The sequence below is a fragment of the Myotis myotis genome, unplaced genomic scaffold (genome assembly GCF_014108235.1).
Source record: "Myotis myotis isolate mMyoMyo1 unplaced genomic scaffold, mMyoMyo1.p scaffold_m19_p_14, whole genome shotgun sequence".
NCBI lineage: Eukaryota > Metazoa > Chordata > Mammalia > Chiroptera > Vespertilionidae > Myotis > Myotis myotis.
In genome coordinates this window covers 10911756-10925555 of record NW_023416318.1, presented here as the reverse complement: position 1 = coordinate 10925555, position 13800 = coordinate 10911756, and the positions used below count along the sequence as shown (strand labels likewise).

At 38.6% G+C, this 13800-nt stretch overlaps 1 protein-coding gene across 1 annotated transcript in view; it reads left to right on the top strand.

Moving 5' to 3' along the window:
- Window positions 1-13800, top strand: part of ALMS1 (ALMS1 centrosome and basal body associated protein) — a 152801-nt gene that overhangs the window by 113792 nt on the left and 25209 nt on the right. The window contains exon 17 of the mRNA XM_036334116.1: window positions 429-1555. Within this exon, the coding sequence (XP_036190009.1) occupies window positions 429-1555 (1127 nt within the window). The remainder of the gene's footprint in view (window positions 1-428; window positions 1556-13800) is intronic.

Genomic DNA, 13800 nt, shown 5'->3' with positions numbered 1-13800 from the left:
GTTTCTTAGCTGAAAGAGGGGTTAGGAAGGCACATCTCTCAGTTTTCTCAACATGATTGAATAAAAAGGGGAAAAACATAGAGCACTGATCATAGTACCCCACACATAGCAAGCAGTTAGTACAAAGCAGCTGCTGTTACAGTCCCGAGGACTAAAGCTCCTTTCTCAAGCTCACCCAGCCAGTTTGTGACAGAGTTCTACCCAGAATCCAGGTCTTCTGACCCTGCGTCTCTTAAATGTTTACCATGCCACTCTAGCCACTAGGCACAAGGCATAAATCCTTTGTTCAGGCAGTGAATTTTCTGAAACTTTATATAAACTGTTCTTTCTTTTTCTTCTGTTTCTAAAGAATTAAGTTTGAATACTATTTCTAAAGGAAATGAAAATATTTTGAAAGAACTTCAAAATCTTTTTTTTCTCCTTTTCAGAGTCCAGTTCGGAATTTGAAAATACTACCCATTCTGTGTTCAGGAGAGCCAAGTTTTACTTTCATCATCCAGTGCACCTACCAAGTGATCGAGATTTTTGCCCTGAATCCTTAGGGAGAAGTGTTTTCATGGGGCATTCTTGGAAAGATTTCTTCCAGCATCCTCCAGACAAACACCATATTAGTCTTCCTCCCTCTTATCAAACTGAGGAAGAGACCGAATGTACTAGAATAGAGAGCCTCCATATCAATGTAAACTTGGGAAACAAAGAAAAGATACATTCTACTAAAAGTCAGGCTGGAGATCATACAAAATGTGACAAACAGATTAAGGATCAAAAAAAGAATCGTAAGGTCACCCCAGAGCCCACAACTCAGCACATCACAAGTTTGAATGAACTCTGGAACAAGTATCAGGAGCGGCAGAAGCAACAAAAATCTCACGAGTTCAGGGGTGGAAAAGAACTATCCTTGGTGGAGCGACTTGATCGTTTGGCTAAACTTCTTCAGAATCCTATCACACATTCCCTTTGGCCCTCAGAAAGTACACAGGATGATAGCAGAGGGCAGCGAGATACTAAGGAATGGAATGGTAGACAGCAACAGAGAAACAAGCTTCAGAAAAAGAAGCGGTATAAAAGTGTGGGGAAATGCCATAAAAACATGGGAGATCTTAAAAACAAGGTGCTTTCTACTCATCAAGCTGGAAGGTCCAATCAGATTAAAATTGAACAGCTTAAATTTGATAAATATATTCTGAGAAAAAAGCCAAATTTTTGTTATATAAACAATACTTCTTCAGATTCTAGACCCTCAGAGGAGAGTGAGCTGCTCACAGATACTGCCATTTCCACCACAACTTCTCCTGTGGAATCAGATATATTGACCCAAACAGATAAAGAAGTGACTTTGCATGAAAGGAGCAGCTCTCTTTCCACCATTGACACTGCCCGATTGATCCAGGCTTTTGGCCATGAAAGAGTTTGTCTGTCCCCCAGGAGAGTTAAATTATACAGCAGTATCACTGACCATCAGAGGAGATACATTGAGAAGCCAAGCAAGAACAAGAAGAAAGCATTGAGTTGTCCCCAAATGACTTCTGAACACACCAGAAGGAAACACATCCAGGTACATGGCTACAAATTGCATCTGGCAATGTGACTGCCTTTTTCATGGACTTTTTAGTTAAGCTTTGCACACAGGTGGAAAAAAGCCATTTGCCCTTTCCTCACTATAATATTCCTTACCAACTGGAAAAGAGTGAGAAAGTGTAGTACAGTGCTATTGTGAGTTGTCATTCTTTTCATCAACACTCATTTACAAATTATCCTTTGGATGAAGGGCTTTGCTGCTAACTGCTTCAGAATCTACAAAGTATATCCCTGGCACCGGTGAGCTTTTAGTTTAGAATGACCTCCATTCTGAAGAATATTGCCGAGCTTTTGTAAATTTGTTTTTTGTTGATTCATTTCTCCCTGTCTTTCAAGACATTTTGAGTTGCTTTAAAACACACACACACACACACCACACACACACTATAATATGATTTTTTAAAAGGAAAAAATAATTCAAATGAAAAAAAATTATCAAAGCCAGAGAGGGGTGAGCTACAACATGACTTTTAAGAATAAATAAATGAAGATTTGTGAGTTATGGGAAGACAAGTTGATGCTAGAGAGAGATAAAATGTACCTTATAGATATGGTTGTGAGTCACAAATTTTGCTTTGTTTTCTACCAGTTAGTATTGCTAGAATTTTGTGATCAATCACAAGTCTATAATATAAAAACAAACCGAATTCTCAAAAGCATTACATATTTCTGGTACTAAAACCTAGAAGAAATTTACTCATCTGTCCTCATAAAGAAGGAACCACAGTGTAATAGAGTCCTCAGCAGCATCCTTACAGTAGGTTCAGTAATAATGCCTATAAGGCTAATACGACCTTACTATAGTGTTCAGCAAAGACATCTCACAAGGGTCAACACACAATTTAACCCAAGAATAAAATTTAGTGTGCCCAGAGAAGTGCTTTATAAAGAGTGATGCTTGTTCTTTGGAGTATAGAAAGAAAAATATTAGATTTATTTTTTCTCAAACTTTTAAAATTTACATTTTATATATGTTTATATTATACTAGAGGCCCAGTGCATGAATTCATGCACAGGTGGGGTCCCTTGGCCTGCTGGCAATTGGAGCCAGGCAGCTGGTGGGGAGGGACCGCGGGAGGTTGGCTATGGAAGCACACTGACCATCAGGGAGCAACTTCTGTGTTGAGTGTTTGCCCCCAGGTGGTCATTCAGTCACTTAGGCTTTTATATACATAGATGAGTACAGTAATAACATCCTATATAATAAAAGTGTAATATGCAAATTGACCAAAGGGGCAGAACAAATGGTCGCTATGATGCGCACTGACCACCAGGAGGCAGACACTAAACACAGGAGCTGCTCCCTGGTAGTCAGTGCGCTCACACAGGGGGAGCACTGCTCATCCAGACAGCTGGCTAGCCCAGCAACAGTGGTGGGAGCCTCTCCTGTCTCTGCTGCAGGCAGGCAATAAGGAGCGAGGGGTCCCATACTGCGAGAGGGATGTCTGCCTGCCAGCTTAGAGATCGGGCCTAAACTGGCAGGCAGACATCCCCCAAGGGGTCCCAGACTGGGAGAAGGTGCACTGCGACTCTAGTAATTTATAAATACAGGGTGAGGCAAAAGTAGGTTTACAGTTGTATGTGAAAGTTTACTCCTGTATTATTATTCTAATTATTGCATTTTCTGTATAAACAACTGTAAATTTACTTTTGCCCCACACTGCAAATATCTACTTTGGTAATTTATGCTCAAAAATATTGCCTGGCCAGTTAGTTGAGTGTCATCCCATACACTAAAAAGGTTGCGGGTTCAGTTCCCCATCAGGGCAGATACCTAGGTTGCTAATTAGTTCCCCAGTTAGGGCACATAAGGGAGGCAACCTGTTGATTGATGTTCCTCTTGTACATCAATGTTTCTCTCTAACTCAGTGCTTCTCAACCTTCCTAATGCCACGACCCTTTAATACAATTCCTCATGTTGTGGTGATCCCCAACCATAAAATTATTTTCACTGCTACTTCATAACTGTAATTTTGCTACTGTTATGAATTATAATGTAAATACCTGATATCAGGATGTATTTTCATTGTTACAAATTGAACATAAAGCATAGTGATTAATCACAAAACAATATGTAATTATATATGCGTTTTCCGATGATCTTAGGCGACCCCTGTGAAAGGGTAGTTCGACCCCCAAAGGGGTCGTGACCCATAGGTTAAGAACCGCTGCTCTAACTGCTTCAGAATCTGCAAAGTATATCCCTGCCATCAGGGAGCTTTTAGTTTAGAATGACCTCCATTCTAACCAATATTGCCTGGGGTTTTTTGTTTCGTTTTTTTGTTGATTCATTTCTCCCTGTCTTTCAAGACATTCTCCCCTGTCTTTCATTACCACTATCTAGTTCAGGTGTGTGCTTTTAAACACACACACATAAAATAAAAAATATTATTTTTTTAAAGGAAATAGAGAGTGAAAGAAAATTATGGAAGCCAGAGAGAAGTGAGCTACAACATGACTTTTAAAAATAAATGAAGAAATGTGAAGACAAGTTGATGCTTTCTCTCTCAAATCATTTTTTAAAAATACCCTTGGGTAACCCTAACCGGTTAGGCTCAGTGGATAGAGCGTCGGTCTGCGGACTCAAGGGTCCCAGGTTCGATTCCGGTCAAGGGCATGTACCTTGGTTTCGGGCACATCTCCAGTAGGGAGTGTGCAAGAGGCAGCTGATCGATATTTCTCTCTCATCGATGTTTCTAACTCTATTCCTCTCCCTTCCCCTCTGAAAAAAATCAATAAAATATATTTTAATTAATAAATAAATAAATAAAAATACCCTTGGGTAAAGATTAAAATACATGTATATTTTTTTTCCTGTAGGACTGCATAATTAAATAATTTAGAGACTGCTAGTCTAGACAAAAGAAGGCATAAGACGTCCAGATAGTTTATCATAAATATTATAATTGAGGTTTGGTAGGTATTAAATGATAGTGATTACATATATAAATAGTACAATATGACTTTTTAAGTAAAAAAAGAATTGGGAATGGCACAGATTAAGGCTTTTTATTCCATAGAAGAGATAAGGGAAAAGGCTCTAAGGAGGGATTTTTGTGTGTGGTAAAATACATACACATAACATAAAATTTATCATTTTGCCCTAGCTGGTTTGGCTAAGTGAATAGAGCATTGGCCTGTGGAATGAAGAGTCCGGAGTTTGATTCTGGTCAACAGCACATGCCCGATTGCGGGCTCGATCCCCAGTAGGGGGCATGCAGGAGGCAGTTGATCAATGATTCTTCCCTCTCATCACTGATGTTTCTATCTCTCTTCCTTTCCCTTCCTCTCTGAAATCAATAAGAATATACTTTAAAAAATAAAGTTTATCATTTTAATGATTTTAAAGTGCACAGTTTAGTGGCAATGAGTATATTCACAATGATTTTTTGAGGTTTTAAAAAAAATATTTGTATTGATTTCAGAGAAGAAAGGAGAGGGAGTGAGAGAGAGAGAGAAACATCAATGATGAGAGAGAATCATTGATCGGCTGCCTCCTGCACGTCCCCCAGGGATAGAGCCCGCAACGCAGGCATGTGCTCTTGACCGAAATCGAACCCGGGACCCCTCAGTCCACAGGCCAACACTCCATCCACTGAGCCAAACCAGCTAGGGTCATTCACAATGTTTTATAATCATCACCACTATCTAGTTCAGGGGTGGGCAAACTCTTTGACTCAAGGGCCACAATGGGTTCTTAAGCTGGACCAGAGGGCCGGAACAAAAGCATGGATGGAGTGTTTGTGTGAACTAATATAAATTCAAAGTAAACATCATTACATAGAAGGGTACGGTCTTTTTTTTGTTGTTGTTAGTTTTATTCATTTCAAGGCCCTCGGGCCATAGTTTGCCCACGGCTGATCTAGTTCAACAGCTTTTCATCACCCAGGGGAAATCTCACACCCATTAAGCAAACTCTATTCTCTCTTCCCAACAGCCTCTCAGAACCACTTAACTTGCTTATTTTTGTGAACTTGCCTGCTCCGGTTATTTCTTATAAATGGAATCATACAATATATGACCTATGGGTCAGGCTCCTTTAGATTAATGTTTTGGGGTTCCTCCATGTTGTAGCATGAATCAGTGCTTCATTGCATGTATATACCACATTTTATCCATTCAGCCACTCATAGATATTTGAGTGTGTGTCCACCTTTTAGCTATTATGAGTAGAGCTGATATGAACATTTTTGTACAAGTTTTCTTTTTCTGTTTTTAAAAATATTTTTTATTCAGAAAGGGAGAGGGAGCGAAAGATAGAAACATCAATGATAAGAAAAAAATCACTGATTGTCTGCTTCCTGCACACCCCCTACTGGAAGTCGATCCCGCAACCCAGACATGTGCCCTGACCAGGAATCAAACCATGACTTCCTGGTTCATAGGTAGACACTCAATCACTAAGCCATGTCAGCCAGGCTACAGGTTTTTATTTGAATAGCTGTAAACATTTCTTTTGAGAATATACCTAAGAGTGGAAATACTGAGCCATGTGATAATTCTATATTTAGTTTATTGAGGAATTGTCAAACTGTTTTCCACAGTGGCTACACTTTTTACATTCCATTAGCAATGTTTGAGGATTACTATGTCCCTAGGTTCACCAACTATCTTTATTCACCCTTTTTTTTTTGGGGGGGGGGAGATCCTAGTATAAATGAGATGGTATTTTATACTTATTGTCATTTTGATGGTGGTTATGATTTGCCTTTCCCTGTCCTGCATGACTAATGACGTTTAAGCATCTTTTCATGTTGAATAATTGTCTCAGCACCAGTTATTGAAGAAACTATTCTTTCTCCCTTGAATGATCTAGGCTTCATTGTCAAAACTCAATTGACCATATAATTGAGGGTTTATTTCTAGGCTTTCAGTTTTATTCTTTTTATCTGTATTCCTATTTGTATGCCATTACTGCACTATTTTGATTACTGTAGCTTTGTGGAAAGAACTGAGAAGGTGATTCCTCCAACTTTGTTCTTTTCCAACACTGTTTTGGCTATTTAAATCCCTTGTATCTCCATGTGAATATTAAGATCAGCTTTTCAGTTTTTGCTGAAAAGGTCATTAGGATTTTGATATTAATTGTATTAAGTCTGTGTTGGTTTTGGGATTTATTGCCATCTTAACAATATTAAGTCTACCAATCCATGAGCCACAGTAATTTTTGTATATGGTGTTAAGGTAAGGCTTTAACTTTATCTTTTTGCACATGGATATTTTGTTGTCCCAGCACTAGTTGTTGAAAAAAGACAGTCTTTTCCCTGTTGAATGTGCTTGGCACCCTTGTCAAAAATCATTTGACCATATATGTAAGGGTTTATTTCTGGGCTCTCTATTCTATTCCATTGGTCTATGTGTCTGTCTACAGTATGCCAGTACACATTGTTTGGGTTTACCCTATCTTTTAAAATAAATTTTGATATCAGGAAGTATAAGACCTCCAACCTTATTCTTTTTCAAGACTGTTTTGGCTATTTGGGGTCCTTTGGTATGCCATATGATTTTTATTTTTATTTTTGGTATGATTTTAAATGTAATTGTTTTCTTCATTTTTGCATTGTTCATTGTTAGTGTTATAAATACTCAGCTGATTTTTGCATGTTGGTCTTGTATTACGCAACCTGACTATTTATTAATTTTAATAGTTTTTTTGCAGGTTTTTGTTGTTATTGTTAATCCTCACCCAAGGGTATTTTTTCCATTGATTTTTAGAGAGAGTGGAAGGGAGGGGGAGAAACATCGATGTGAGAGAGACACATTGTCTGGTTGCTTCCTGCAAATGCCCCAACCGGGCCAGAAATTGAGCTTGCAACTGAGGTATGTGCCCTTGACCAGAATCGAACCCGTGATTCTTCAGTTTATGGACTGATGCTCTAACCACTAAACAAAACCGTCTAGGACTTCTTGCAGTTTTTTTAGGATTTTCTATATATAAAGCTATATTATCTGTGAATAGAGATAGTCTTACTTCCTCTTTTTCGATTTGGGTGCCCTTTATTTTTCTTGCCTAATTGGTCTGGCTAGAACTTCCAGTAGAGTGTCAAATAGAAGTGGTAAAAGCAAGGCACCATTGTTTGTTTATGATCTTCGGAAAGCATTCAGTCTGTTGCCATTGAGAATGGTTTTGCTGTGTATTTCCACATATGACCTTTATTGTGCTGAGGAAGTTACCTTTTTTTCCTATTTTGGTGAGTGTTTTTACCATGAAAGGATTTTGGTGTTTGCCAAATATTTCAGCACCTATTGAGATGATCATATGGGTGGTTTTTTTTTAAGTTCTCTTAATATGGTGTATATTGATAATCATGTGTTAAACCAGTGGTTCTCAACCTTCTGACCCTTTAAATACAGTTCCTCATGTTGTGACCCAAACATAAAATTATTTTCATTGCTACTTCATAACTATAATGTTGCTATGTTATGAATCATAATGTAAATATCTGATACGCAGGATGGTCTTAGGCGAGTGATCCCTGTAAAAGGGACTTTGGACCGCCAAAGGGGTCGCGACCCACAGGTTGAGAACCACTGTTAAACCATCCTTGCATTCCAGAAATACTTTGCCAGGGAAGGGGGAATAGGAGTGGGGCAAGCAACGCTAAGTAAAAAGCCACAAAGCGCTCTCCTACTTTGTTTATTTGGCCTTGCTCTTGCTTTTCTTTAGTTGCCATGTACCTTTGACTGTATTTCAGAGTTTCGATAAGGTTGATTTTGACAGTTTTTGTCAGATTTTTGGTCCTAGTAAAGGGGCAGGTTCCTGAAGCTCTCCCTATTCTGCCAGTTTTGCTGACATCCCTCCCAGGTAGTTTTGTGCCCTTCCCGCAACAGCTGCTGCTTCACTTTCCTGGGTCTGCACTATAATGGACACTTTCATAAAACTCTTCAATCGTTTTCCTGGTGGAGTTCATAGAAAAATAGTCAGCAAAGAGGTGCAGACTCCCTCAATTTCTATAGCCCCCAAGGGCTTCACAGTCTTGTCAGGGCACACTTGGTCTCCAGCACTTAATCCAATCTCGAACCTTCTTAATCCTATCCAGTTATCTCTCTTCCAGGTAACCAGCAGTCTCTTCTTAGATTTAGGACCAGAGTTGGCCTCTGACCTCAACTTTCTGAGGCTTCAAGAAAATTCACGAAATTAAAGTTGGTATATTTTTGTTGTTATTGATGGTGGTAGTGGTTATAAGGATGGGAGCACTGCTTTATTCAACTCTGTTGATATCCAAGTGGGGAAAAAATGTATATAACTGGTAGATTTTGACCCGTGGTATTTTTATTAGTAGTACCTTTTAAATGTTTTATAATATAGCTTTGGATTTCCTGTTTAACCCAAGAGGAGTTTAGGAGAGAATTTTTTTTTAATTCCATTGCTTAGATTTATTGTCTCACTGCATATTAATTTTGCTGTATCGTGACTAGAGATTGTGCTCAGTTCTATTTCTGTTTTAAGGATATATAGAGACTTGTAACTTAATGTATGACTAAGTACTCCGAGGGTGTTATAAAGGAGGTGGAGTCTCCATACAGAGTATAACATTCTAATTATATGAATATGTGTAGCATATCATCTTTGTTAGTTATATTTATTATATTCTTCCCAAATATTGGTTTCCTTGATACATTAAGGATTTCAAAGAATATAATTGAAAGTTGATTTATCTTTGTGGTAATTGAAGGTTTATGTATAAGTTTATGTCTGGCACATACAATATAGATAACAGTTTTTAATCACTATAAATTACACTGTAAATTGTCCAAAGTAAGTTCATTTTCCATTTTTAACATATTTTGTCTTTGATTGTTTCATCCAATGCAATTTTTAAATGTACATTTGCATAATTGATCTTTGCCCATCTTTTTATTCTTGGCTCTTCTAAGTCATCTTGCTCCAGTGTTAGTAGCATCTAGTTGAATTTAACTGCCCCTCCGCCCCCAATGTGAGGGTTTTCTTTTGAAGTGAATTTATTTTGCTTAAGTTCAAAATTATAACAATTATGTTTGGTTTAAATTTTATCATCTTTTTTTCCTGTTCTATGTGTTTATTATACAAAATTCCATTTCAGACTGGGGAAATGACCTTTTTATTGTGTTAAAACAAACACAATACATAAAATTTATCGTCTTAACCATTTAAGTGTACAATTTAGTGTTAAGTATATTCTTTGTGTAGGAAGAGCTTTGTGAAGGCTCCTTAAATTTGGTCCCAGTTGTTTTGTTGCCAGTGGAAATAGGGTTCTTCCACAGAGTCATGAGGAAAGCATTTCGGGGACCTATGCATAGGAATATGAGGTGTAGTGGTAAGATTTATTGGAGTAGAAGCAATAGACTGTTTCCAGGTGCCCAGTGTCTCATCCACAAGCAGATGGCTAAGTTCTGCCTCGCTATGTGGGAAGTTCAACCTCTGGGGCAGCAAGCCCACACTTGTCCTCACTGAGCCCAGGAGGACCAGGGCCCAGAAATTCTATGCCATTGGCCAAGAGGTGTCTGAAACTTCGTAGTTCTGTTCAGTCCATGCTAAAGCTTAGTTCAGTTCAGTCTCTGTTCCTGACTGTGCTCAGCAGGCACTGCACTGCTGCACCTAGACCCATGCTTAGAACCTCACAGCTGCTACAGAGAGAGAACACATTTGAACTGACTGGTACATGTGTGCTACTCAGATTGGCCTTTGTTAAGCTTTGATTATATTACCTTGGGCTTAAGAGAAAGCAGGCTTTCTTTCAAACTAACTTCTCTTTTCTAATCCTTCCTGGGCTTGTGCTGGGTCCTGCCCCTATTCAGTCTCTTTCTTAGATCTTCTGGGGTTTCATGCCCTCATCCAATCTTATCCTTTTCCCAGGCTAGACATCTCCCCATTATGGTCACCATTTGGCTCCTGCTGCACATGCCTCAAAGTAGAAGGACCTCCCCCTGTGCCATCTTGGCTTCTACCGCCCAGTATCTAGCAAAAGAATTTCCCCTTTATTGTTTACTAGAGGCCTGGTGCACAAATTCATGCACAGGTGGGGTCCCTCAGCCTGGCCTGCGATTGAGCCAGTCAGGGCTGGCCGGCCAGGGGGCAGAACCGCGGGAGGTTGGCCCGCCACAGGAGGTTGGCTGTGGGAGCACTCTGACCACCAGGGGGAAGCTCCTGCGTTGAGCCTCTGCTCTCTGGTGGTCAGTGCATCATAACAACTGGTCAAGTGGTCATCCGGTCGTAATGGCCGCTTAGACTTTTATATATATAGACAAGAGGCCTGTTGCACGAAGAGATTCATGCAATAGACCTTCCCTTCTCCTGGCTGCCAGCACCGTTTTTCCTCCGGCACCCAGGACCCAGGCCTTCACTCCAGCCGGAGCCGCCTTCAGTCTTCCGTCTTTGCTGCTCCAACTAGCCTTCAGTCATCGCTCCGCCGCTTGGAGCCTATGTATGCAAATTAACCGCCATCTTTGTTGGGTTAATTTGCATACTTGCCTGATTGGCTGGTTAGTGTAGCGAATGTACGGTCAATTTACATTTTTGCCTATTATTAGGTAAGATTCCTCCCCCAACTACATCTCTCACCCAGGTCATAATCTCCATGGACTGGTTGTCCCCCTGGGAGATTGGAAAAGCATTCCTTCATCCCTATATGGAGGGCAGAGGGGTGTTAACCCTTTGCGGTCGTATTAAATTTGGACACGGGTGTCGTACTGGTCGGAATTAATTTCCATTGAAAGAGCAGTGATACATAACATGCAAGATTATGAAGGATAAACAAGATTTATTAATTCTTTTTTGGAACTACGTCACTACTAGTAGAATCACTACAAACGTTATCACTTTCTACGTCAGAGTCAGTATTCAAGGTGCCAAAATAAAACTCTTCATCGTTACTTTCAGATTCGCAGTACACTTCTTTCGGTAACTTTCTTTTTGCCATTTTGGAGTATTATTTTGAAATAGCTTAACAAGCGAGAATGCCTAATTACAGTTAAACATAATCTGTAAAGCTTTATTTGAAATTCTGTGAAGTATCTCTGAAGCTTGTCGATTTCTTCACTCTCAAAAGGTGACTGACTCGCCACGGTGTTTTGGATGGCGAGTGTGGAACGACCGCGTTTGTTTATATTGAGTTTCGATATCTCCGATTTGTCGGGGCAATGTTTTGGTTCGTGACAAGGTCGCTTAGACACTTAAGAGCTTTCAGAGAAATTATGAACTGATACATGAATGAATAGAGTTAAGATTCGTACGGTTCCTTGCTGTGGTGGCTGAGAGCAGACATACGACCGGAACGATAAAAAAGCTTTGGTGGCTGAGAGTAGACAAATGACCGCAAAGGGTTAATACCCTTCGCAGGGATTTGGCTATCCCCTGGGGTGTCTGAAGTTGTAACTTTGAGAAAAATTCCAGACTCAATCAGGCCCAGCTAGTCTAGTTCCCTTCTCTTTTGTTTTTTTGTTTTGTTTTGTTTTTGTTTTTTTCCTCTCTCTTTTTTATTTTTTTCTTTGTTTTTTTATCCTTCTCTTTTGTTAACTCATAGCTGCCTTTGTAACAGTTTCTCTAGACCAGGGGTGGGCAAACTTTTTGACTCGAGGGCCACAATGGGTTCTTAAGCTGGACCGGAGGGCCAGAACAAAACCATGGATGGAGTGTTTGTGTGAACTAATATAAATTCAAAGTAAACATCATTACATAAAAGGGATTGGTCGTTTTTTTTTGTTGTTGTTGTTTTTTTTTTAGTTTTATTCATTTCAGATGGGCCGGATCCAGCCCATGGGCCGTAGTTTGCCTACGGCTGCTCTAGACAGTATTTCTGGAATTTTTTTGGTCTAAGTTGAGTCCTTTCCCTAGATTCTGAATATTCTTTTCACTTTTTGTTGCTTTTTGTTTGTCTTTCGGTTATTGAAGAAGAGGTTCATTAAGCCTGCCTGTATGCTGTCATATTTTCTAAAATTCATTCATCTATTTTTCTCTGTGTTTCTCTATCTTTTATTTTGGATTTCTGTCTTTTCTTTAGGCTTCTTCTCAACTAGAACTGTGCTTATATCTTTGTTCCTCATAGACTATGGATGATTTGACCTGGTGCTTCTACCACTTTATTTTTTGTCCCTCTTTATTACCAAATATTTTATCAAAAAAAGATTTCTCTTTATTTCCTCTGAGCATAAAGGTAAAAGATAACTAAATGTAAAGAGTTCAGATAATACAAAAGATATAAAAAACTTGGAAATCACCCAAATTCTCAGTCCTGAAATAGTCAAAATCGATTAACATTTTCATAAATAAGCTTCCAGGTTTGTATTATGATTCACATATCTTCTTATGTTGAATCTATTTCATTATGTCCATGTTCTAATGTAGCTAAATACCTAATGAAGAGACTTTAATGAGAGAATAAGATTAAGTATTTATCAGTGTTTCTTACATTTTTACAAAACAGATTTCAATAGTCTTTACACTCATGTTCATATATGAAGAGAAACAAGTAAAAGAAATCATGTATATTGTTCTGGAACTTTACACTTAATATATCATAAACATCTTTCTATGTCAGATGCAGGTTAATGTAGTCATTTTTACTGGCTTTATGGGTTTCATTTTCTAAATATACAAGATAAAATTAGATAAAATTTATCTAATTAGTTACCTAATGACAGATATTTAAATTGTTTTGAAATTTTTATCATTATCTGCAGTTTGATGAATTATCGTGTTACATCTCTATGGATTTTTTCTGTTTCCTTGAGATACATTTCTAACATGAAATTTCTGGATTATTAAGTATGCACATTCAAAATGTTTAATCCAGCATCATCCTGTGTGCCAAAAGGTTGTGGGTTCCATCTCTGATCAGGGCACATACTGGAAGCAACCTATGGATGTTTCTCACATAGATGTTTCTCTTTCCCTCTCTCCCCCCTTCCTTTCTCTCTAAAAATCAATAACATATCCTTGGGTGAGGATTTTTTTAAAAAAATTTTAGTCTACACTATTAAGTTGTCCTCCTGAAATAAATTATTTTTTCACTAGCAATGTATAATAATAATAACTTGGTCAATACCTGACAATGGCATTCTTGTTAGCATTTGCCAAGCAGATAGGCCTGAAATATGGTATCTATTCTCCTTTACATTTTTTAAATCACATCCACTGAGATTTTTATTTTCTTTCGTATGTTTATTGACCATTTCTATTTCTTTTTTGAGCTATCTTGTCTTTAACCTGGATTTCCTCAGATATGCTCATGCTTCTTTGTCCTG